General features: G+C 50.3%; 1 protein-coding gene across 1 annotated transcript in view; it reads right to left on the reverse strand.

Annotated features, from left to right (window-relative positions):
* The window catches only part of csmd2 (CUB and Sushi multiple domains 2), a 2254685-nt gene that overhangs the window by 273686 nt on the left and 1954195 nt on the right, over positions 1-26804 (reverse strand). The window contains exon 34 of the mRNA XM_038801178.1: positions 21641-21844. Coding sequence (XP_038657106.1) covers positions 21641-21844 — 204 coding nt within the window. The remainder of the gene's footprint in view (positions 1-21640; positions 21845-26804) is intronic.

The raw sequence follows: 26804 nt of genomic DNA on the forward strand, positions 1-26804 counted from the left end.
CCGATACATACAAAAGCAGGTAATCTGCAGAGAGCGAGACACTGTGCTCCACCCCCCCCCCTCCACCCCCCGCGACCAGCCCCTTGAGGCTCTCAGAGCAATTGCCAACAGCTCTATAGCTAGCGCGAACAACAGTGGGGAGAGGGGGCGTCCCTGTCTCGTCCCCCAATGCAGCCTAAAGTAGTCGGATGTTTCCTATTCGTCCGTATGCTTGCCAAATGAGCCTGATACAGCAACCTGACCCAGTCAATAAAGCCCCGTCCAAATCCAATCCGACCCAGTACCTCCTACAGATGATCCCATTCTACCCGATCAAAAGCTTTTCCTGCATCCATTGCGATCACTACCTCCACCTCCCTACCTTCCAGGGGCATCATGATTACGATTAACAACCTTCTTACATTGGCCACCAACTGTCTACCCTTAACAAACCCCGTCTGGTCCTCCCCAATAACGCCCGGATCACAATCCTCAATCCTGGAGGACAAAATTTTGGCCAGCAATTTGGCATCCACATTCAACAGGGATATCGGCCTGTAGGACCCACACAGCTCCGGGTTCTTGTCCCACTTCAGCAGCAGTGAAGTTGTGGCCTGTGACATCGTCGGGTGCAGCACCCCTCTTTCCCTTGCTTCATTCAAAATCCTCATCAACACCGGCCCCATTATCCCAGTGAACTTTTTATAAAACACCACTGGGTACTCGTCTGGCCCCGGGGCTTTACCCGACTGCATGGCCTTCAGACCCTCCACGATCTGTTCCAGCCCGATCGGGGCCCCCAGCCTTTCTACCAGCTCCCCGTTCACCTTTGGGAAATTCAGCCCCACCAAGAAGTGCCTCATCCTCTCCAGCCCCGGAGGGGGTTCCGACTTGTACAGCCTTCTGTAGAAATCACAAAACGCCTTATTAACCCCTACTGAACCACAAACCAGGGGCGGCATTCTCCCCTACCCGGCGGGGTGGGGGGTCCCGGCGTAGGGGAGTGGCGCCAACCACTCCGGCGTCGGGCCTCGCCCCTAAAGGTGCGGAATTCTCCGCACCTTTAGGGGCTAGGCCCGCGCCGGAGTGGTTCGCACCATGCCAACTGGCGCCAAAACCAGCACCAGCAGCCTTTCAAGCCCGCTGCCCGGCGCCGGGGCTGGCCGAAAGGCCTTCGCCGGTTCGCGCACGTGCCTGTGGTGACGTCAGCATCAGCTGCCCCTGACGTCACCACCGGCGCATGCGCGCTGGGGTATTCTCTTCTGCCTCCATCATGGCGGTGGCCATGGCGGCGACGGAAGAGAAAGAGTGCCCCCACGGCACTGGCCCGCCCACCGATTGGTGGGCACCAATCGCGGGCCTGGCCACCGTGGGGGCACCCCCCGGTGTCCGATCGTCCCGCGCCCCCCCCAATACTCTGGGGGCCTGCTCGCTCTGCCGATCCCGCCGCTACCAGAGGTGGTTCAAACCTTGGCGGTGGGAGAGGCCTCCCAGCGGCGGGACTTCAGCCCATCGCGGGCCGGAGAATCGCCACAGGTGCCCCGCCGATCGGCGCGGACGTCACGCCGATCGGCAGGACGTGATTCCCTCGCCAATTCCCGGGTGGCGGAGAATTTCTGCCACGGCGGGGGCGGGATTTTCGGCGGCCCCGGGCGATTCTCCGACCCTACTGGGTGTCAGAGAATTTCGCCCCAGGTTCTCATCTCCATCCTTTACTTTCCCTATCTCCCTGGCTGCCTCCCTCTTTCTAAGCTGCTGTGCCATCATTCTGCTGGCCTTCTCTCCATGCGCATAGATTGCCTCCCTCGCCTTTCTCAGCTGCTCCACTGCCCTCCCTGTGGTTAACATGCCGAACTCTGCCTGTAGCCTCCGCCATTCCCGTAAAAGCCCTGCCTCTGGGGTCTCCACATATCTCCTATCGATCTGTAGTATCTCCTTTACCAGTTGATCCATCTCTGCCCTGTCCACCTTCTCCCTATGAGCATGTATCGAGATCAGCTCCCCTCTGACCACCGCCTTCAGTGCTTCCCAGACCACCACTGCTGAAATGTCCCCCGTGTAGTTGGCCTGCAGGTAGTTCTGAATACATTTCCTCAGCCGCTCGTACACCCCTTCATCAGCCAAAAGTCCCACATCTAACCTCCATTGCAGGCACTGGTTACTGTCTTTACTAACCTGCAGGTCAACCCAGTGCGGAGCACGGTCTGAGATTGTGATCGCCGAGTACCCCGTGTCCACCACCCCTGCCAGTAAGACCCTGCTCAAAATAAAGAAATCAATCCAAGAATACACTTTATGCATGTGAGAGTAGAAGGAGAACTCCTTCACCCTCGGCTGCCCAAATCTCCATAGATCCACCCCCCCCCATTTGCTCCATGAACCCTTTTAGTTCCTTTGCCATTGCTGGCACCCTGCCCGTTTTCGAGCTTGGCCGGTCCAAGCCAGGGTCCAGCGACTAACTTAAATGAGTATGCCACCACCGTCACAGACTTCATCAGCAAATGTGTGGACAACTGCGTGCCAAAGAAAGCAGTAAATACGTTCCCCAACCGGAAACCATGGCTCAACCGCGAGATTGACTCCCTACTGAAGGACAGATCTGAGGCATTCAAGGCAGACAACCCTGTCCTATGCAAGAAATCCAGGTACGACCTCTGCAAAGCCATCCGAGATGCCAAGAGAGAATATCAAACTAACCTAGAGTCACAGACAGACTCTCGGCGGTTATGGCAAGGACTAAGCAACATAACAAGCTACAAAGCGAAGCCGAGCAGTATCTCTGGCAGCAGCGCACCCCTCCCTGATGAAATTAATGCATTCTGTGCTCGGTTCGAGCGGGTAACCAACAATCCGCTGTCGAGTGCCCCAGCAGCCCATAATTCACCCATACCCACCAGCACAGTTTCCGAAGTCAGATCGGCCTTCCTGAAAGTGAACCCGCGGAAGGCGACGGGACCGGATGGGATCCCTGGTCGTGCACTCAAAGCCTGCGCAGACCAGCTGGCAGAGGTATTCAGAGACATCTTTTACCTATCCCTACTCCACTCCGAGGTCCCCACCTGCTTCAAGAAGACCACCATCATACCAGTGCCAAAGAAGAACCAGGCAACATGCCTCAATGACTACCGCCCGGTGGCCTTGACGTCAGTTGTAATGAAGTGCTTCGAAAGGCTGATCATGAAGCGCATCACCTCCATACTCCCGGAACGCCTTGACCCACATCAATTCGCATACCGTCGCAACTGGTCCACATCAGACGCCATTTCCCTGGCCCTACACTCATCCCTAGAGCATCTCGAAAACAAGGACTCCTACATCAGATTCCTATTTATTGACTACAGCTCTGCCTTCAACACCATAATCCCAGCCCAGCTCATATCAAAGCTCCAAAACCTAGGACTTGGCTCTCCACTCTGCAACTGGATCCTCGATTTTCTGACCAACAGATCACAATCAGTAAGAATGAACACCAAGACCTCCTCCACAATAGTCCTCAATACCGGTGCCCCGCAAGGCTGCATACTTAGCCCCCTACTCTACTCCCTGTACACACACGACTGCGTGGCAAAACTTGGTTCCAACTCCATCTACAAGTTTGCTGACGATACGACCATAGTGGGCCAGATCTCGAATAACGATGAGTCAGAATACAGGAGGGAGATAGAGAACCTAATGGAGTGGTGTAACAACAACAATCTATCCCCCAAGCAAAACTAAAGAGCTGGTCATTGACTTCAGGAAGCAAAGTACTGTACACACCCCTGTCAGCATCAACGGGGCCGAGGTGGAGATGGTTAGCAGTTTCAAATTCCTAGGGGTGCACATCACCAAAAATCTGTCCTGGTCCACTCATGTCGACGCTATCACCAAGAAAGCACAACAGTGCCTATTCTTCCTCAGGAAACGGAGGAAATCGGCATGTCCACATTAACCCTTACCAACTTTTACAGATGCACTACAGAAAGCATCCTATCGGGCTGCATCACAGCCTGGTATGGCAACTGCTTGGCCCAGGACCGCAAGGAACTTCAGAGAGTCGTGAATACCGCCCAGTCCATCACACAAACCTGCCTCCCATCCATGGACTCCATCTACACCTCCCGCTGCCGGTGGAAAGTGGGCAGCATAATCAAGGATCCCTCCCACCCGGCTTACTCACTTTTCCAACTTTTTCCATCGGGCAGGAGATACAGAAGTCTGAGAACACGCACAAACAGACTCAAAAACAGCTTCTTCCCCACTGTCACCAGGCTCCTAAATGACCCTCTTATTGACTGACCTCATTAACACTACACCCTGTCTGCTTCATCCGATGCCAATGCTTATGTAGTTACATTGTATATCTTGTGTTGCCCTATTATGTATTTTCTTGAATTTTGTTTAATTCCCTTTTCTTCCCATGTACTGAATGATCTGTTGAGCTGCTTGCAGAAAAATACTTTTCACTGTACCTCGGTACACATGACAATAAACAATAAACAAATCCAATAACTGTGTTGAAGTCCCCTCCCATGACCAACCTGTGCGAGTCCAGGTCCGGTATCTTTCCCAGCATCCTCTTTATAAACTCCACATCATCCCAATTTGGCGCATACACATTTACTGATACCACCTGCACCCCCTCCAGTTTCCCACTGACCATAATGTACCAACCTCCCACATCCGAGACTATTCCATCCACTTCAAATACCACCCGTTTGTTGATCAGGATCGCGACCCCTCTAGTCTTTGACTCTAGTCCCGAGTGAAAGACCTGACTGACCCAGCCTTTCCTCAATCTAATCTGGTCAGTTACTCTAAGATGCGTCTCCTGCAACATTACCATGTCCGCCTTCAGTCCCCTAAGATGCGCGAACACATGTGCCCTCTTGACCGGCCAATTTAACCCTCGAACATTCCAGGTGATCAGCCTAGTTGGGGGGCTCAGTGTCCCCCCCCCCTTCGCCGATCAGCCATCCCCTTTTTTGGGCCCCCCTCCAGCCCATGCTCTGCGCCACCACCGGTCGACCCCCAGGCAGCCTCCGCCCCCGACCTACTCTCTCTTCCTTAGCCCAAGTCCCTCCCTCGTCAACAGAACATTTCCCCCCTCTCCCGCTAGCAACAACACTCTGTAACCCAACCCCTTTAATAATTCGAACATATGCAAGCCCCCCGCTGCGCGTCCACCCAGCTAGCTTGGTGGCCCCCATCCCTGGCGCCGGATAGTCTCCCACCTATTGTTCTCTCCACACCCTCTCCCACACTCATACAAACATACTCCAACATCAAACAATCCCCACACAATTGCCCGACAGAAAAACACCAAATCTAAACAAGCACTGCCATCCCCCTACAGTGCAAATGAAAACCTTAACTCACTCAGTTCTACCGCTGGTCCCAAATCAATGCAAAAGGCATTACAAACAGCTTCCACAAAACGAAAAATGAGAAACTTTTTTTAAAAAAAGAACAGAAAAACAAAAAAAACAAGAACGTTGTAGCAAAGTTCAAAAGTTCTCAGTCCACCACCAATCCTTTCCTTTTTGCGAAGTCCAGCGCGTCCTCAGGCGACTCAAAATAAAAGTGCTGTTCCTTGTGCGTGACCCAGATACGGGCCGGATACAAAAGTCTGAACTTGACCTTTTTCTTAAAAAGGATCGACCTAATCTGGTTGAAGCCTGCTCTTCTCCTGGCCACCTCCACACTCAGGTATTGGTAAACCCGCAGGATACTGTTGTCCCACTTGCAGCTCCACGTATGCTTGGCCCACTGTAGAATGCGCTCCTTATCCAAGTACCTGGAGAATCTCACCACCACTGCCCTCGGGGGGGGTCTCCCATTCGCGGCTCCCTCGTGAGCATACTGAGCCCTGTCCTCCTCCAAGGGTCAGGAGAATGTCCCCTTCCCCAGCAGCTTCTCAAACATACCCTCTATGTATGCCCCAGCGTCCTCTCCTTCGGACCCCTCCGGGAGCCCAACGATTCTCAATTCTGCTGGCGGGACCTATTCTCTAGGTTCTCCACCTCCAGGAGCATTTTCTGCTGATCTCTCAGCATCCCCACCTCCAACTCCACCGCAGTTTGATGTTCCTCTTGCTCAGCCAACACCTTCTCTACTTTCTGGATCGCCCGATCTTGGGCATCCAATCTAAGTTCCAGCCGCTCAATTGACTCAAGCAGTCCTGTTTCTGCTTGGCAAAGCCTTCCTGAATAACTTGCATCAGCTGCTCCGTAGACCGCTGGGTCGACAAGCCAGAGCTCCGTTCCTCCGCCATACTGTCTCCTGCTGCAGCTTCAGCCCAAGCCTTCTCTGTCTTTCTGTTTCTGCCTTTACGAGCACTTCTAGTCCTTCTCTCCATGCACCGATGTGGGAATTCAGTACACAATTGCCTCTGTCATCAGTTTTCCAATTCAAGTCCGGTAGAAAATCGGGGGAAAAGGTCCAAAGGTTCGACCAGAGCGGGAGCCATTAAATGTGCGACTTATTCCTTCATGGCCGCCACCGGAAGTTCAATATTTATCTTTTAACCTCACTGGTATGATGTGGGTCACCTTAAGAATAATAATCACTTATTGTCACAAGTAGGCTTCAATTAAGTTACTGTGAAATGTCCCTAGTCGCGAGTGAAAGACCTGACTGACCCAGCCTTTCCTCAATCCGGCATCTTTTCGGGGAGGCCGGTACGGGAATTGAACCCGCGCTGCTGCCTTGTTCTGCATTACAAGCCAGCTGTTTAGCCCACTGTGCTAAACCAGCCGCCTACCGTGCTAAACCACCTTCAGATACGTTCTTTCATACAATGGATAACGTGCATTTCCTATGGAATTAAATGTTCATTTATTTTTTGTTCATGTGGCGCAAGCATTGCTGGCAGGGCCACCATTTGTTGTTTTAGTAACTTGAAGACGCCAGCGGTAGTGGAAGAAAGATTGATTGAACTATATACAATATTCTGCCAATGGCAGCAACTCTCTCCAAGTCCAGTCGTTGCTGGGAGAACTAACCTCCCCAGGCCCTGCCAGAGCCGGCTTTTATGTGGAGTCCATTACGAGCTCCAGCTGGGCGGTCTCCGCCCCTGACCTGGGAAGCTCATATTCCAGGGGTCCCACAGGAAGGTCAGCAATGGTTACCTCATGGCCCTCGAGGAGGTCATAAAAGTTGCCCATCCCTAATTGTCCATCCCTAATGTGTGAGCTGCCATCTGGAACTGATGGGAGTCCATTTACTTCCTCCACCAGCAGGGCATGGTGGCAGCAATGTGTACCATATGCAAGATGCACTAAAGCAACTTGTCAAGCCTTCTTCGACAGCACCTTCGAAACCACAATCTTTACTACCTGGAAAGAAAAGGGTAACCGATGCATATTCCCATCCAAACCACACACGATTCTAATTTGGAAATATCACAGAATCACAGAATCTTAGCCGTGCGGAAGGAGACCATTTGGCCCATCGAATCTGCACAGGGTCTCTGAAAGAGTACTCTATCTAGTCCCGCGTCCTTGCCTTATCTCTGTAACGTTGCACATTCTTTCTTTTCAGATAGCAATCCAATTTATTTTTGAACACTTTGGTCAAACCTGCCTGCAGCACCCTCTCATGAAGTTCCTTCCAGACTCCAATCAAAATGTCTCTGTTAGAAGAAACAATCTCCTCACATCACTTTTACTCTCTTTGCCAATTATTTTGAATCTGTGCCCTCTAGTTTTTGATGATCCCTTGTTGAGTTGGAATGGCATCTCACTAATTACTCTGTGCATTCCCCTCAGGATCTTGAATACTTTTCTTTAATCAAGTCTCCTGTCAGCTTTCCTTTCTCCAAGGAAACCAATGCCAATCCTTTCCAATCTATCCTCAGGACAACAGTTCCTTATTCCTGAAATCATTTTTGTGAATCTCCTCTATATTCTCCAATGCTTTCACATCCTTCCTCAACTATGGCACCCATAGAACTGGACACAGTACCCCAGAGGAGGACTAATTAGTGTTTTGTACAAGTTCAACAGAACCTCATTACTTTTTTACTCAATACCTCTATTAATAAAACTTAACATACAACATGCTTTATTAACTGCTCTCTCAACATGTGCAACCACCTACAATGACTTATGTACACATCCACTAATGTCCCTTTGTTCCTGCACATCCTACAGAGTTTCTTCTTTATTATCTCTCCATATTTTTCCTGACAAATGAATTATCTCACATTTCTCTGCATTGCACTTCATCTGTTCTTGTCTGCTCAATCCACCACCATGTCTATGCACTTGTGATTTTCAAGACTAGTCTGAGCACAGTTGACAACATTTCCAATCTTCATATAATCTGCAAATTTTGAAATCATTTCCTGCACAGCACAGTCTAGATCATAAATATATATCAGGAAGAGCAAAAATCCCATAACTGATCCCTGGGGAATTCCATTCCAAACTTTCCTCCAATCTGAAAAACAACAATTTACCACGACTCTGTTTCCTGTTACTCGGTCAGTTTCTTATCCAAGAGCCTACTTTCCCTTGTATTTCATGAGCTAGAATTTTACACTTAAGTCTATTGTGTGACACTGTACCAATTGCCGTTTGAAAATACATATTCGCCACATCAACGGAATTGCCCTTGTCAACCTTGGGCTGGATTCTCTGCCGGCAGGATGCTCCATTTTGCCAGCAGCCCGGGGGTTTCCCGACGGCGTGGGTCTGCCCGACAATGGTAAACCCACTTGACCAGCCGGCGTAACGCAGCATCCCGCCATCGGGGTAAAACAGAAATGTGGCGCGGTGGGACGGAGAATCCAGCCCCTTATCTGTTAACTCCTCAAAAAACTCCAGCTAGTTAGTTAAACATGCTTTTTCCTTAATGAATCCATGTTGGCTTTGCGTATTTATCCTACACTTGTCTAAGTGACAATTGATTTCGACCTAAAATATAGGGGCGATTTTGAATCCGCACTAACTTGTTGACACAGGTGTAAAATCGATAGAGAATGGGGAAACTTGATTCTCTCTGGAGAGAAGCTTGACGCTGTGCAAACCTGGCAATGCCAACCTGCAGTGCCAACCTGTACCGGGGGCAGTGCTCATGGGAGCCCCATTGAGGCGGAGTTCATTTATGTGTGGTTGGGGGTGAGGAGAAGAGCAGAAACTGCATGGGGGGGGATGGATGCCAGTGATACTTTTGCAGTGGTGCAGGGGAGGAAACGCTGGTGATGTGTTTGTCATGGGTTGAGGGGTGAATGCTAGAGTTGATTGTCGGGGGGTGGGGGGGGGGGGGGGGGGGGATGGGGTAATGCCGGCAACTTTGTCGAGAGGGAGGAGGATGCTGACGATGATTTTCAAGGGGGAGTGGATTATTGGGAGTAATTGTCGGGGCGGAGGGGAATGATGGCGATGATTGCTGGGGTGGCAAAATGCTGGCAATGATTATCAAGGGGCGGGGGAATGTCGGCAATTAATTTTGGTGGGTGCAGGCAGGGATATGGCTGTAACTGATTGTTGGGAGAGAGGAATACTGCTGATGATTGTTGTTTGTGGGGGTTGTGGTAAATGCTGGTGTTACCTCTGCGATAGTGGGGGTGCGAGAAATGCCGGCAATGTTTGTCGGGATTTGGGGATGTCGGGGGGGGGGGGTGCGGAATGCTGACAACGATCGTTACGGGGAGGGGGAAATCTGGCGATGATTTTACCCCTTATTTTATGTTGTCTCTACATGTTCTTCCTTCCAAAATGAATCACCTCACACTTCTCCGTATTGAACTTCATCTGCCACTTATATGCTCATTCCACGAATTTATCCATGCCCTTTTCGGATTCGACACTGTCCTCCCCACAGTTTACAGGGTTTACAAGTTTTGACATTGTCCCCTGCACACTGTGATCATTAATATATCAGGAAAAGCAAGGGTCTCAATGCTAACCTCTGGAGAACTCCAAGGCAAACCTTCTTCCAGCCCAAAAAATAACCATTAACCATTACTCAGTGTTACCTATTACTCTGCCAATTCTGTATCCAAGTTCCTACTTCCACTTTTATTCCACAAGTTCCAACTTTTCTCACATGTCTGTGGTGTAGCACTGTGTTGAATGCCTTTTGAAAGTCCACAACAACAACAATATTACCCTCTTCAACCCTTTCTGTTATCTCTTCTAAAAACCTCAGAAAGTTAGCTAAATGTGATTTTCCCTTAGGACATCCATTCTGGCTCTTCTAATCAATTAATATTTTTCCACGTGACTGTTATTTCCATGCGGTACAATTGTTTCTCGAAGATTCCCCACCACCAAAGTTAAACTGACTGGTCTGCAAATGCCGGGTTTATGCTTAAAACCTTTTTTGAACAAGGGCGTAACATTTGCAATTCTCCAATCCTTTGGCACCTTCCCCGAGTCTCATAATGACGGAAAGATTATCGCAAGCACCCCTGCAATTTCCACTCTCCCTTCCTTCAATATCCTTCATATGGATCTCATCTGGTCCTGGTGCCTTGTCAACTTTAATTATCGACCCAATACCTCCTCCTTTTCAATTTAGAACCCTACCTGTTACAGAGTTTCCTCCTCTGTCACCATGGCCTGGCTAGCATCTGCTTCCTTGGTAAAGACAGAAGCAAAGTATTCATTTAACACCTCAGCCATGTCTCCTGCCTCCATGTGTAAATCCCCTTTTTGGTCCCGACTCAGTCCTACTCTTTCTTTTAGCACTCTTTTATTATTTATATGCTGATAGAGGATCTTAGGATTCCCTTTTATGTTAACTGACAGTCTCCTTCCATGCTCTCTCCTTGCTTTTCTTGTTTGTTTTTCTATATTCAGCCTGAATCTACCTGACATCTGTTGCATGGGCACTTCCTCCGTTTCATCGTCACCTCTATCTCTCCCATCATCCAGAGCGCTTTGGATTCATTTTTCCACCCTTTCCTTTCAAGGGAATATACATTGACATTGCCTGCAATACCTTTTTCATTGAAGGTGGCCCATTGTTCAGCCACGGTCTTTTTTACCAACATTTGATTCCAACTCGCTCAACCCAGCTGCATTTTCATCCCGTCAAAGTTGACTTTCCCACACTTACTTATTCCTCCTTTGAATTGTTCCAATATATCAACCTTCCTTGACTGTCACTGGATCAAGGACCTGGAGCTCCCTTCATAACAGTGCTGTTAGAGTACCTGATCAGCAGTACAAGAAGGCAGCTCACCACAAGAAATAAAATAAAAAAGTAAAAAAACAAATGCATAGAATTTAAATGTATTACTATTGCAATCTTGCTTCTCATGTTACAATGGTAATTAATGCAGTAGGAATTGTAACTGTAGGTTCAGCATGATGGTCAATCTATTTGCAGAATTGATTTTAAATAATTTAACTTCTGAGTTGTATCTTAAGACTCAAAACCTCAGGCAGTCATTTTGTATTTTCTGATGAGCATAGCAGGTTGGAACAAATAATCTACGGTACTGATTTACAGTCTATGACGAGACACTGAAACATTTTCTCAGTGGAGGTCAGTCAGCTTCAGGCGGTTGCATCTTGTTGAGCTCTTGGGCGGAATTCTCTGACCCCCTGGGGGGTCGGAGAATTGCCCGGGGCCGGTGTCAATCCCGCCCCTGCCGTGTCCCGAATTCTCCGCCCCCCCCGAGATTCGGCGGGGACGGGAATCGCGCCGCGGCGGGCGGAAGAGACCCTCCTCCCCTGCGCATGCGCCGGTATGACGTCAGCAGCCGCTGACGCTCCGGATCATGCGCGACTTCCGCCGGCCAAGGCCTTTCGGCCCCGGCTGGTAGGGCGCCAAAGGCCGTTCGCGCTGGCCGGCGGACCGGAAACCACTCCGGTGTGGGCCTAGCCCCTAAAGGTACGGAGAATTCCACACCTTTGGGGAGGCCTGACGCCGGTGTGGTTCACGCCACTCCATCCCGCCGGGACCCCCCGCCCTGCCGGGTAGGGGATAATCCCGGCCCTGGTTTCTGCCCTTCAGGTGCTGTTTCAGACCCCATGTGCAGAGAGGATTGTGCACAAATTGCATGTTCCTGAAATCAATCTATGTACTTTTATTTTAACGAACATTTTATTGAGGCATTTATGGTTTTATAACAAAAAAAGGTATAAATACAAATGTAAACATAATTCAGTGTGTAACACCCCCCAACCAACAACCATACCCCGCCAACATAGCTTATAATCCCCAAATCCCTCCATTTCCTTTCGCTGATCCCGTCTCAATTGAACTAAACTAAACTAACTCTCTCCCCCTGCCCCCTTATTCCCTAACACCCAGCCCACTTATTGTATCTGCTAACAGTTTAGTTTTCCCTGAAGAAGTCGATAAACAACTGCCAACTCCAGACGAACCCGTACACTGATCATCTCAGCATAAACTTAATTTTCTCATGCCTGAGAAACCCGGCCATGTCGCTAACCCATACCCCCGATTTCGGGGGCTTCGAGTCCCCCCATGCTCACAAGATCCATCTCCGGGCTACCAAGGATGCAAAGGCCAAAACGTCAGGCTCTCTTGCCCCCTGAACTCCCGGGTCATCTGACACTCCAAAGATCGCCCCTCTGGACTCGGCACCACCCTCATTTTTAGCACCGTGGATATGACATCGGCAAATCCCTGCCAGAATCCCCTAAGGTTTGGAAATGCACAGAACATGTGGACATGATTTGCTGGCCCTCCTGCACACTTCACACACCTGCCCTCTACCCCAAAAAACCTGCTCATCCGGGCCACCGTCATGTGTGCCCGGTGAACCACCTTGAACTGTGTCAGGCTGAGCCTGGCACATGATGATCATCTGGAAGTCTCAATCTGTAAACAAGAGTCAACATGCAAGGTAACCCGGTAACCCACTCTACTGAAATACTTTTTAATGGATATGTCATAAACATTAGAAACCCAGTGAAACAACAGTCCCTCTGATTGTCTCTCCATGAGGCAAAATCATTGGGTACGCAACTGCTTACGACGCAAAGAGGAAGATAGAACAGACCAATATTGTCACACACTCAGTGCTTTTCCTTTGTCCACTAATGCTGACAGGAGAATAGTACAACAAATACCCAGAGGGGAGGAAAAGTCTCAGCTTGTCTTTTGTGTCCCCTCTAGTTTATGTCAGTCTCATGGACATTCCTTAAAAGAGAAAGAAATAAAGAATTGAGAGCTGTGAGATTCCACATGAGGAATGGGGAGGGCAGAGGTTGAGGGAGGGAGAATAGTGAACAGGTCCTTTGCATTTGCTGACATGAAAGCTGTGAAGATAAATATATTTTCTTCATCTAAATATTTAACAGAGTGGTGGAATATTTATATATATGGTGCGGGAGGCTAACAAGCTGCAGCCGCATATACACACTTGATGCGATCATCAATTAACACGAGACGATTAGTAGAAGTGAACAGTGGTTTTAACAAGCTAGATCTGTGACTGCCTGCGACTGCTCTGTACTGAGTGCTGCCTACAGGTTGCAGGTTTATATACCACCCCCGAGGGGGCAGAGCCATAGGCAGAGCCCACAAGGGCATCAATATAATACAATACAATACAGTGGTGAATTATAGCAGCAATACGTTCACCACAACTCTTCACTCCCCATACACACTATCCCAGCCAACAAGATGGCAGCGAGGAGAGCAGCCAGATAGTTTACCGATGCCCAGCTGGAGACACTGTGGAGGAATGGCGGATGACCCAGTACCCCTGCCCGGGAAGGAGGCTGCCAGTCACTGCCGTTCGTCGTGCCTGGGCGCTGGTGGCAGAGGCCATGAGCACCGTGGGCAACACCATCTGGACGGGCCAGCAGTGCTGGAAAAAAACTGTACAACCGCCTCAGGGCGGCCAGGGTGAGTAGGCAGTACTGTGTCCCTTGCACTAACCCCTGTAACCCGACCCACTACCCCTCACCGAGGGTGGCCGAACCCCCACCCAACACGATATGTCGGCACAGATATCGGCCGACATGGCCGGGTTCTCTGGCCACTGAAGCTACCAGCTACCCATCCCCTTGGCTTCATGCGTCGGACTGTCTAATGCTGTTGTTTTCTGTTTGCACCCCCCCCCCCCCCCCCCCCCCCCCCCACCAGGAAAAGGCTGTGCATAACCACCAGGTGAGGGAGAAGACAGTAGGGGGGGCCCTCACTGTGGCAGAGCAGAGGGCCCTGGACTTGGTTGGCGGATCGGAGGAAAGGGAGGTAGCCGAGGTGGAGTTCGGCCGAGGGCAAGGAAGTGAGACCCCGCTTCATTGCAATTCAACATGTCACGTATCAACATCACCCCCACACTACAAACCATAACACCCTAACCCGTATCTGCACCCTCACCCCCACCCTCACCCCCACACCACCTGTACCCCCACACCACCTGTACCCCCACGCCACCCTCACCTCCATCCTCATGACCCTCACCCCATCCCCAAGACACACCAGCTCGTGTTCTAATAATGTGCCTTATCTTGTGTCTTGCTGGACCTCCTGGTAATGGGACGGGGGATGCCCGATGGAATTGCCACTGCCACAGCCAGAACCACCCCATGAGCTGAGCTGTGACAGGGATAGCAGCTCGGACACCAGCTTCCGCCCAAGACTCAGGAGACCAGTAGCTCGGGTCGGAGGATGACAGTGATTTCCCGTCACAGCTGTCTCCAACACCCTCCACCATCCCAGAGACATTCACCTCAGTTGAGCACTTTAGTGAAGAGGCTCCTGGGACACTATCTGGTGCACACCACACAGCTGATCCGGTACAACAGGTGGAGGTAAGAACACCAAGGGGGCGAATGGTCAGAGGGTAGGCCGACCCCAGGGATTAGCTGCCTGGGTTTCGGCCTTCTGGAACGGACAGTCCCATTGATTGTGGGGATGCAGTCGCAGAGGCAGGGACTACATGAGTGGTTGTCGGCGAGCATCCAATACCTGCAGGTGCAACCGTGTATAGCAGCAGGTGGTGACGGTAATGTGTGCCACTCAGACAAACACCGCATGGGTGGCATCTGCGGTGGAGGCATTGGGGGTGACGGTCATGACTATAGATCTGCATATCCAAGGCCTGGGGCATTCTGTGCAGGTGCTGGCTGAGGCCCAGGACAGGGTGGCTGTCTCACAGGCAACCATGTCCCAGAGCCACCTGGATGCTCCTGGGCGTGGCCCAGTCACAACAGGCTATGGCTAGGAATGTGAGTGGCACTGCCCAGGTGCTGGCTGATGTGGCGCAGACACAGAGGAAGGTGGCCCAGTCCCAGAGGGAAGTGGCCCAGTCACTGACTGATGTGACACAAACCCAGAAGGTTGGTGGCACTGTCGCAGCGTGACGTGGCGCAGTCTCAGATGGAGATCGTCCATTCCCTTTGCTCCATGGCTGCGAGCGTGCGGACCCTGGCTGAATCCAGAGCGTGCCTCCAGGACTGGCAGCGCGAGGTGACGGGGGAGCACCCCCATCCCATGGAATAGCCTGGGGGCCATCGGGCGCCCCGAAGGAGGAGGAGGTGACTGGTGTCTAACTTTCGTGCCAGTGACTCCCGCAGGGGAGGTTCCGGACCTCCGCAGCACTTCGGACTCCCCCCTCCTGTCTCTGATGCATTTGGTGGACAGAAGACAGAACGATCCAGTACCAGGCCACCCTGGACACCCAAGCAACAGCCGGTATGATCCAGGCCCGGCCACCCCAGAAGACGCCTGCTAACGGGGACCTAGGTCGCAGAGCAGGAATCACAGCAGACCGTCTCCACTCCTGCTGTACCGTCTGGGGAACCAGCTAGATGCAGCGTTAGGGCCCTTAAGGCCAGAAAGCTAGACACCAGTTAAGTTGGCATGGGTGCGGGGCACAGTTTAGTTATAGGGGCTAGGACAAAAACCTGTAAATATTTGGTCACATTAAACACTTGTTACTACTGTTACAACCTGCCTCGGTGCTCTGTTTGATGGATGGGAGGGGTGGTCTGGTCTGGGAGATGTGCGGGGAGCGGGGAAATAGGCGGACATTGTGGGTGGGGTGGGCTGGGCTCTCCCCCCTTCCCCCTTCTTCCCCCCCGGCTGTCTCCACCACTGCTACCCCAGAGATCCAATGAGACCTTGTGATGGAATGTCCAGCTGGCATGCAGGGATCACCCAAGTGGATGGTGGAAAGTGCTACCATGGACAGGGGTCAGATATTAGCATACGATGCGGAGCACCAGATCTCATCACAGAGCGGGTTGTCATCATCCTCCATCCTGTCATAATATGCACACAAGTATATGATGGTGCATAGACAGACACTGACTGACACACTGAAAGACCAATCAACACACAGAACACAGCAGCCAATCACCAGACAGGACACGGCCACTATAAAGCCAGAGGGCACTAGTTTTCCCGCTCATTCGGGATGCAGCCTCTGAGAGAGCCAGAGCCCGCAGTCAGTAACACGAACATCTACCATGTGCTAGCAGTATAGTCTGGTCAGGTTAGCCTCAGGTCTCCAGTCAACCTAACATAGTGTCGACCCACAGTGCAAGTATGTTTAACAGCTCATAGTTAAATAAAATAGATTTGTAATACTACAAGTGTTGGTAGCGTGTCTCTCTCACTGCTCTGGTAAACACAGTCCTCACAGACCCAGCATACCCAACACATCACATCCCATCGACCAGACCTGGTGCTACTGCCACCCAGGGCCCACACCCCGTGACAGGCATGTAATATGGAGGGAGTTGCAGGCGCGGGGGGTTGGTAGGGTTAGGATGCAGTGTCCATGCCCCTGGCCAGTACCTACCCCTCAGTCGGTGAACTTGGAGGCCATCAGAGGTTTCCATGCATGTTGGCCATGGCGCACACCTCATGCGGCCTCCTGTGCCGATGTCCTGCCCATCCTCATCATTGGACGAGGCCTGGTGTTTATCCTCCTCTTCCAGCACATCGTCCCTCTGCTGCGCGATGTTGTGGAGGATGCAGCAGGCTGTCATGATGCGGGCGACCCACCCAGCTTCATTCTGGAGGGCCCCTCCAGTGCGGTGCAGGCACCTGAATCATATCATCAGGATACCGATGCACCGCTCGATCACACTCATTATTGCTGTCTGGGTGGCGTTCCAGCAAGTCTCCACCTCGGTCTGTGGCCTTCGGATAGGTGCCATCAGCCTCGGCTGAAGTGGATAGCCCCTGTCGCCCCAGGGGGGCGTCTTGAACATGACAGGAATTCTTGAGTGTGCCAGGGTGAAGGCATCATACACACTGCCCGGGTATCGGGCACAGGCGTTGATCACCCCTTTGACTTGGGGCATCCCGGCGATGGCGGCGAACCCCGCAGCCTGGACATCCTGGTGGGCTCAGTCCACATTGGAAGGACCTTCTCACGTAAAAGTTCAAGGCAACCGTCACCTCACAGTAACCAGGAGCGGGTGTCCTCCCCTATACGCCCACGATTCAAGGTGTGTCATCATCTGGCAGATATGTCACACTATCTCTCTTCTCAGCCGGAGTTTTTGATGGCATGCCCGGTCCGACAGGTCCTTAAATGACAGGCGGTGGGCGAAATTCTCCGACCCCCAGCAGGGTCGGAGAATCGCCTGGGGCCGCCGAAAATCCGACCCCGCCATGGCAGAGATTCCCCGCCACCCGGGAATTGGCGGTGGCGGGAATCACGCCACTCCAATCGGCGAGGCCCCTGCAGTGAATCTCCGGCTCGCGATGGGCCGAAGTCCCGCCGCTGGGAGGCCTCTCCCGCCGCCGAGGTTTGAACCACCTCTGGTGGCGGCGTGATCGGCGTCGCGAACGGGCCCCCGTGGTCCTGGGGGGGGCGGGGGGCGATCAGACCCCGGGGGGTGCCCCCACGGTGGCCAGGCCCGTGATTGGGGCCCCCCGCTCAGACTCCGGGCCAGTGCCCTGGGTGCACTCTTTCTCTTCCGCGGCCGCCACGGCCTCCGCCATGGCGGAAGCGGAAAAGAAACTCACATCGCGCATGCGCCGACCGGCGAAAGCCTTTCGGCCAGTCCCGCTGCCGGGGGCGCCGGTTTTTTGCGCCACTCTTCTGGTGCCAACCGCTCCGGCGCGGGGCTGGCCCCAAAAGGTGCGGAGAATTCCCCACCTTTGGGGTGGCCCGGCCCCGGAGTGGTCGGTGCCACTCCCCTACGCCGGGACCCCCCGTCACGCCGGGTAGGGGAGAATCCCGCCCGGTGCCTGTAAAAGTTATGTACAACTGGCAGAGCTAATCACCCACCATCCATTTACAGTCTGAATGGAGTAAGTGTGATTATAATGGACATCATTCCATAGAAATCCCTACAGTGCAGAAGGAGGCCATTTGGCGCATCAAGTCTGTACCAACCCTCTGAAAGAACATAAAAATATAGAAAATTGGAGCAGAATGAGGCCACTGGTCCCTTTGAGCCTGCTCCAAAATGCATTCTGGTCACAGCTCATCATCCAACTGAATAGCGTAATCCCACTTTCCCCCATATCCTTTGATCCTCTTCACCTCAAGTGCTATACCTAACTACTTCTTGAAAACATACAATGTTTTCGCCTCAGCTACTTCCTGTGGTAACAAAGTCCACAGGTGAGCCTGTGGATGAAGAAATTCATCCTCATCTCTGTCCTAAGTGGTCTGACCCATATTCTCAGACTGTGACCCCAGTTCTGAAAAGCCCCCAACACTGGGACCATCTTTCTTACATCTACCCTGTATTGTCCTGTTAGAATATTATATGTTTCTGTTAGATTCCCCCTCATTCTTCTGAACTCCAGGGGGGGGGGGGGGAGGCAACCCCGACACAAAGGAGTGACGTGAACCACTTTGACGCCGGGCCGCACCGAACGTGCGGAATCCTCCGCATCTTCAGGGCCTAGGCCGGTGCCGGAGTGGAAGGGGCTGGGCGCGGCGCCAACCAGCACCAAAGGGCCTCCGTCGGCCGGCGTGAGTTGGCGCATGCGCGGGAGCGCCAGCATGTGCAGGCGTCATCCCAGCGCATGCGCAGGGGGGGGGGTTCATCTCCACGCCGGCCATCGCGGACTGTTACTGTGGCTGGCACGGAGGAATAGAGTGCCCCCATGGCACAGGCCCGCCCGCGGATCGGTGGGTTCCGATCGTGGGCCAGACCACGATGGGGGCACCCCCCGGGGCCAGATCCCCCTGCGTCCCTCCGAGGACCCCGGAGGCCGCCCGTGGAGCCAGGTCCCGCCGGTAAGTATCTGTCGTAACATACGCCGGTGGGATCTGCCGACAGCGTGTGGCCACTTGGTCCATTGCGGGTCGGAGAATTGCCTGAGAGGCCGCTGCCAGCGGGACTCATGCTGCCCCCTGGCATGGCGGGGGGGGGGGGAAGGCAAAGAATCCCACCCAATCTCTCCTCATACGTCAGTCCTGCCATCCAAGGAAACAGTCTGGTAAACCTTCTCTCCCTCCAGAGCAAGAACATCCTTTCTCAGATGAGACCAAAACTGCACACAATATCCCAGGTGTAGCCTCACCAAAGCCTCGCTACCTAGGCCCATTCCTGCAATCTATCCCCGTAACCACCTCTAACCTGCACAGCTTTGGACACTGAGGGGCAAATCTAGCTGGCCATTCCACCTAACCTGCACATCGTTGGACTGTGGGAGGAAATCAGAGCACCCGGAGGAAACCCACACAGACATGGAGGAAAACATGCAGAGTCCCCACACAGACAGCCACCTGAGGTCAGAATTGAACCCGTGTCCCTGGCACTGTAAGGTAGTAGTGCTAACCACTTTGCCGCCATGCCTCCCTCTCAATGTACACTAAAAACAGCTCAGAGAAATCAACCACACAAGAATTAATGAGCACCGTGAAAAACTATAACTGCTGACAGAATTATGCATTTGTTGATTGGTTCTCACAAATCTTTCTTGCCGTTTTATTGCCATTTGTATATATTGTAGGCTGATTCTTCTGTGAATTTCTTTCAAACCACTTATATTGACTGCCCTCAGTAGTGTTAAAATTTGAAGCACTCGACTTCCAGCAAGGCAATATTTTCTTTTGTTTTTATTCCTCTGGTAAATATTATCAGCAACTGTGGTTAAATTATGAATATAATTATTTTCTGATCGAGCTTCTGCACATTATATTGCAAGTAGAAGTGATGTTGGTGATCTAGTTCCGTTAAATGCAATTGACTTAATTTTCACTGCAACCTGACACTGATTGACAAATCATGCAACAGATATTTTGGGACTTTCTCAACATCTGGTGAAAACACTGGGGATGCAGAAATGTTAACGATTATTGAAAGCCAAAATGAAATATGATGATTAATTTGCTGTCAGCTTGTAAGAATTAGCCAACATGACTAGGCCTGTGGCAGAATGTGTCAGACTTCCATCCCGCTAAATCTCTGGTGTGTGAATGTTCATTGAATGCCACTAATGCACAGGGAGGAAAGAAAGTGAGAAAGCGAGAGTCACCCAGGCCAGGTTGGCAAAATCTCAGGGCAGTAGGTACAGGCGGAGTCCTGTGAAAAAGATTGGTGACTACCCTCTGGGTCGTTACTGACAGAGATAGTGAATGATGCTGTGAGAGTAAAAGAGAGGAAAGATAGAAAACAAATGCTTTATTATTAAAGCTTTCTTCTTTTAGCCATTTTATAACCCTTCCCCCCACACGCCCACCTCTCAGAATTGTCCACTTGTAACTGAGATACTATCATTAAGAGACCAGCCGGTTTAGCTCAGTTGGCTGGACAGCTAGTTTGCGAGGCCAAGAGCATGGGTTCAATTCCCATAGTGACTGAGGTTATTCATGAAGGCCCCGCCTTCTCAACCTTGCCCCTCACCTGAAGTGTGGTGATCCCCAGGCTAAATCACCACCAGTCAGCTCTCCCCCTCAAAGGAGAAAGCAGCCAATGATCATCCAAGACTCTGGCGACTATACTTACTTTAATTAAGATATAATTGCTAAGATCCATTTCCACAGATGTTGGCAATCCCCCAATCCAAACTATTGATATTAATCTGAAGCCTATTTGACTGTATAGATTATAAGTGCTTCGTTCAAACCCAACCACACTTAATGTCTACACATTTGGACAACTAGAGTTCAATGGTAGCAACTAAGAGCAGGGAAGCTGGATGATTTTCTATAACAAATGCAAATGTCGTATCCCTACTGCTACTCTGGCTACTAAGGCTGGAGTTATCTAATTCAATTGGGACTGTAGATCAAGCAAGGCCCTTCTTGTTATAGCTCATCTCCTTATTCGATGGACTTACTAAACTACAGGTGGAGTAAGTGTTATTCCTGAATAATTAGTCAGTGGAAACAGTTATTACTCGAGTTGGAGAATTTGCTGAATTCTCGGTTTATTCATATGAATCATGAAATTACTGGGTCAGTTAAAGGTTAAGTATAACAGAGACTTGGTCCACGCTAACCCAAAGCCAGGAATGTCACCTTAAAAATACAGGTTTGGCAGGTTCACTTCATGTTTGCCGAAAGGCAGAGTGCGACTGCAATAGCAACTCAGCAAGACTGTCCATGAAATCAGGTTCTCTGTCCTCTCCATCCCCAGATATCTCAAGGCTTTTAGTCACTGGAATTAAATTCATTCATCAATTATCTAATGGTCACTTTGTGACAACTATGTACAAATCAGCAGGACTGCCATTGATTGGTCTTGGCACTTTTGTCGAGCTTAGTCACTGCTGAGAGGTGTTACATGCTCGGGTTTAAGCAGTCTTAACGATTTGGTGCACTTACCTGAACAGCTTGGTGCTGAGTCATTCCACTGTGCTAAGGCATCAGGCACAGCAAGGCATTCTATGTTCTTGGAACCTTGGAGGGCGTAGCCTGGGTTGCATTCAAAGCGGATAATGGCCCCCACAGCAAAGTCATTTCCAATTCTTCTGCCGTACCTTGGCTCTGGCAGTGAGCTACATTGTGTGGCACTTGTCCGGGGAACAGCTGTAAATTAATCAATGGAATAACTCAAATTCAATTCTCTATTTTGTCGCCAAACAGACATTGAAGAGTAGGGTTCAAGGCTCAAACTAGGAAACACAAGGAAGCAAAAAAAACATTTCAAAGGAAATAAAAAGCTATTTACATATAAATGAGTTACCTAATAATTGAACTTTATCATTAACTTGTTTTTGATCTTTCCATAAAAATCATCTGGAATAATAACACGGAACTCAAATGAGTTTTCACGTACACCTTTGATGACACAAAGACATATGTGTGTATGCGGTTGCATGCATGCAAACAGGGAAATGCAGAATAATTTAACAGAAGAAAAATAACAGCCTATGTGTAATTGAAATCGTGCTGCTTTGAAATTTTTCATCCCCCTTGGGAGCTTAGACACAGGTCCGTCCTAGGCTAAAGCTTGCCAACTACACTAACTGTAAAGGGTTTTAAATGAAGTGAGTTTTGGCACACAGTTCAGCATAAATTAGCATCTGTCAACTTCAAACTGAGAGCCAACCATCGATGAGGATGATCAAATGGGAAATGAGGACAGCAGGAGGTGCTGTTCAGAAGCTGAGAGTGCAGGGAACATGGACGGGACGGACTAGATTACATTTTTCACTGTTTATTAAACTTTTATAACTGCCAACAACTCCTTTGAAATTGTGCTTGGTTTTAATTTTTCAGGTTACACACAGTGACTTGGAAGCAAACATTAATTCAAATAATAAAGCAACTCAGAAACTCCAGGCTACCAACAAGTTAAAGATCAATCTTTAAACCAGCTGAGGCTACGTCACTAACACAACCAGATCAAACTTTCATTTTTCAAATGGGCCTTTTGTTGGATATGTTTCTTCGCCCTTGACAGCCCAGTGATGACTGGATCATAACTGTGCACAATGACAGTTATTGCTGGGAGCGTTTGACACAACTCCGAAAAACGTCCATTTCTGAGCACGGGCTTCCCTCACACAAACACAAAAGCAAAATATTGCGGATGCTGAAAATCTGAAATAAAAACAAAAAATGCTGGAAATCCTCAGCAGGCCTGGCAGCATTTGTGCAGCAAAGGAAAGAGAAATAGATTAAGGGCCGAATTTACCGGCTGTTCACTCCAGTAGGATATTCCTGTCCCACCCACGGTGCACCTCGCCTCCGGTTTCCCGGCGACGAGGGGTGTATTCAACGGGAAATCCTGTTTACAATGGTGGGACCAGAAGCCCCTGCTGGCAGGCCTCCTCCGCCGCTGAAAAACACGGTCGGTTGTGCAGAAAATCCCGCCCCAATGTTTCAGTTCGATGTGTCAGAAATGTAACCATTTTAAAGTCGGCAATAAAGGCAGGGAGAGGATACTGAGGTAAAGAACAAATCAAAACGCCTGTTGACGAGATGAAATGCAGGGGAGGTCAAATGCCAAAAAGGTTGAGGAAGTAAGGCAAAAGGTGACAGGACATGTCAAGAAACAAGAAGAAAAGGTTGAGAGGAGGTTTGAATTGGAAGTAGAATCATTATTTAAATCAGCTGTCCGAAAGAATGGGGGCAGAGATTATGATCTGAAATTATTGAACTCCATGTTGAGTCCAGAAAGTGCCCTATCAAAAGGGGAGGTGCTGTTCCTCAAGCTTCCATTGAGCTTCAATGGACATTGTTGGAGGCCAAGGACAGAGAGATCATAGTGTGGTGGAGGATTAAAATGGAAGGTGAATAGAAGTTTGGGATTATGCTTGCAGGTACCTAGGCTTCCGCAATGCAGCCAACCAATTTGTGTACAGTCTCTTGAGTGTAGAGGATATTAGGCATTCAATTGTGTTCATTCAATTTATCAAACATCTGTTCGCACCACTTTCCCTCCCTTGCAGAGTCGTGAGAAGGTTTTCCTTAGAACCATACAATCCATTGCAGAAGGAGGCCATTCAGCCCAGCGTGTCTGCACCCACCCTTTGAATCAGCACCCTAACTAGGTCTACTCCCCTTCCCTATCCCTATAACTTGCACATCTTTGGACACCCTTATCCTTGCCTTCCAGCCCACCAGCCTTCACGTTCGACAGGTTATTTGCGATATCTCCAGCACGATTCCACTACTAAACACACCTTCCCCTCTGCTTCAGCATTCCAGTGGGCCCTATACCTCTACGATGCCCTGCTCCTCCTTCACCTTAGTAACCCCTCCCCTTCCCATGAAGCCTCTTTTTGAAACATTTTTTGTCTCTTAACCTGTCCGATTGCATTCTCTTTTCTCCTTTTACCATCATCCCTCTTGAGATGTAATTGCACCTGCATCCCACTATATCATAGATTTTCCAATTATTTCTACATCTCCTCCCCCTTTCTCTGCCTCTGTATTTGTTTAAAATCGATTCCTTCTATGGCTGTTTCCCGTTCTGATGAAAAGTCTTCAATCTGAAATTCTAACTCCGATTCTGCTTCAAATTACACTTCCAATCCAGCATTTTCAATTTTTAACACTGACATCCTACAGGAACATGGGACTTAGGAGAGGAGTAGGCCATTCAGTCAGTCGAGCTACAGGGATATGTTAGCGGAGTGGAGCTAGGTAGGATGTTCTTTTAGAGGATCGGCGCAGATTCGATAGGCCAAATGGCCTCCTTCTGTACTGTAGGGATTCTATGAATGGATCCTATGTTTCAATAAGATCATCTCTTATTCTTCTAAACTCCAATGGGCATAGACCCAACCTATTCAATCTTTCTTCATAAGATAAGTCCTTATCCCTGGAATGAGTTGAGTGAACTTCCTCTGAACTACTTTAAACACAATTATATCCTTTTTCAGATGAAGCTAAAACAGTACACAGTACTCCAGATGTGCTCTGTTTAACTGCAGTAAAACTTATTTACTTTTATACTTGATTTGCCCTACAATTAACATTCCATTTGCCTTCCTAATGACTTGACGTATCTGCATACTAACTTTTTGTGATTCATTTACCAGAATATCCAGGTCCCTCTGATCCCTCAGCTTAACTGTTGTAAAAGGGAAAACCATCACTCAAATAGCAATGCAATCTCATCAAACCTCAGGTTACAAATGACTATAATGGGGGAGATTCTCCGCAAATGCGGAGAGTCGTAAAGGCTGCCGTGAAACTGGCCGTGTTTCACGGCAGCCTCCGCGCCCCCTCCCGGGACCCGATTCTCCCCCCCCCCGGTCGGGGCTAGCAGCGCGGCCCCGTGAAGAACGGCATCGCAGACTTAGCGACCGTCGCTAAGCCCGCGCGCCAAGCGTCACGGCGGCTGACGCGCATGATGACATCAGCCGCGCATGCGCGGGTTGGATGGCTCCAACCCGTGCATGCGCGGATGACGTCATCACGCATATGCGTCAAACCCGCGCATGCGCGGCCCGTCATGCCCCTCAGCCGCCCCTCGGACTGATCCTGCGGGGCGGCGGAGGAACAAAGAGTGCGTGGATATCGGACCCGCTGCCCGCGATCGGTGCCCACCGATCACGGGCCCATGCCACCCTTGGCACGGCCGTGGTGCGGCCGTGCCAATCGGTGCCATGGTTGTCTGGGCTGGCACTTTGCGGCCGTTTTCACGAACGGTGAGAGCAGGTGTGTTTGCGTTCGTGAAAACGGCCGTAAAGGCCTGGGAACTCGGCCCATTGGCCAGGGGAGAATCGCTGTTCGCCGTAAAAAACGGCGAGCAGCGATTCGTGTCGTGGGGCGGCCGTGGCGGGGAGAATAGCGGGAGGTCGGGAAAAATGTCGGGAAGGCCCTCCCGCTATTCTCCGACCCGTCGTGGGCAGCGGAGAATCCCGCCCATAATCTGGCGAATATAATACCATCGGAGTCCCTCAGGGCAAAACTACCAATGCTCCCAATTTCCCTTTTTTCTGGAATAACACACAGATGGCTATAATCTGTATAAAATGTTGGTTGAGCCACAGTTAGAGTACTGTGACATACCCTTCAGATACTAAACCATGCATATTCCCCTGATGCATGTAAATTGTTTGGTCGACTGCTGGTGAACATCATGATGGCAATCTAATCCTGGATGACATTATAAACCACAGAAGTTCTTCAGCTGCGCTGAGATAAGATTCCTACCAATATTCTAGCCAGCTTTCTCGACAAAAGACCCTGGGATGCACCGAGGAAAATGAAAATCGCTTATTGTTACAAGTAGGCTTCAAATGAAGTTACTGTGAAAAGCCCCTAGTCGCCACATTCCGGCGCCTGTTCGGGGAGGTTGTTACGGGAATTGAACCGTGCTGCTGGCCTGCCTTGGTCTGCTTTCAAAGCCAGCGACTTAGCCCTGTGCTAAACAGCCTCTGAGGGACCAGATCAGAGGGACCTTGGTATGCATGTACACCAGTCCTTTTTCTTTTTTAATTTAGAGTACCGAATTCGTTTTTTCCAATTAAGGGACAATTTCACGTGGCCAACTCACCTACCCTGCACATCTTTAGGTCATGGGGGCGAAACCCACGCAAACACAGGGAGAATGTGCAAACTCCACACCTAAAGTGACCCAGAGCCGAACCTGGGACCCCGGCGCCGTAAGGCAGCAATGCTAACCACTGCAACACCATGCTATCCTGTACACCAGTCCTTTAAGGTAGCAAAGCAGATGGATACAGAGGTTAAGAAGCCATATGCCATAATTGCCTTTATTAACCAAGGCATAGAGTTTGAGTGTAGGAAGGTTATGCTGGAACTGTATAAAATGTTGGTTAGGCCACAGCTAGAACATTGTGTGCAGTTCTGGAATCCACATTATAGGAGAGATTCAATGGTACTTGAAAGGGTGCAGAGATTTATGAGGATGTTGCCTGGGAGGAAGAGTTTTAGCTATGAAAAGAGATTGGGTAGATTGTGGTTGTTTTCTTTGGCGAGAGGTGACTGAGGGAGGAGACGATTGAGATGTATACAACAATGAGGAGCATAGATAGAATAGACAGGAAGAAACATTTCCCCTTGGTGG

The sequence above is a fragment of the Scyliorhinus canicula genome, chromosome 1 (genome assembly GCF_902713615.1).
Source record: "Scyliorhinus canicula chromosome 1, sScyCan1.1, whole genome shotgun sequence".
Classification (NCBI taxonomy): Eukaryota; Metazoa; Chordata; class Chondrichthyes; order Carcharhiniformes; family Scyliorhinidae; genus Scyliorhinus; species Scyliorhinus canicula.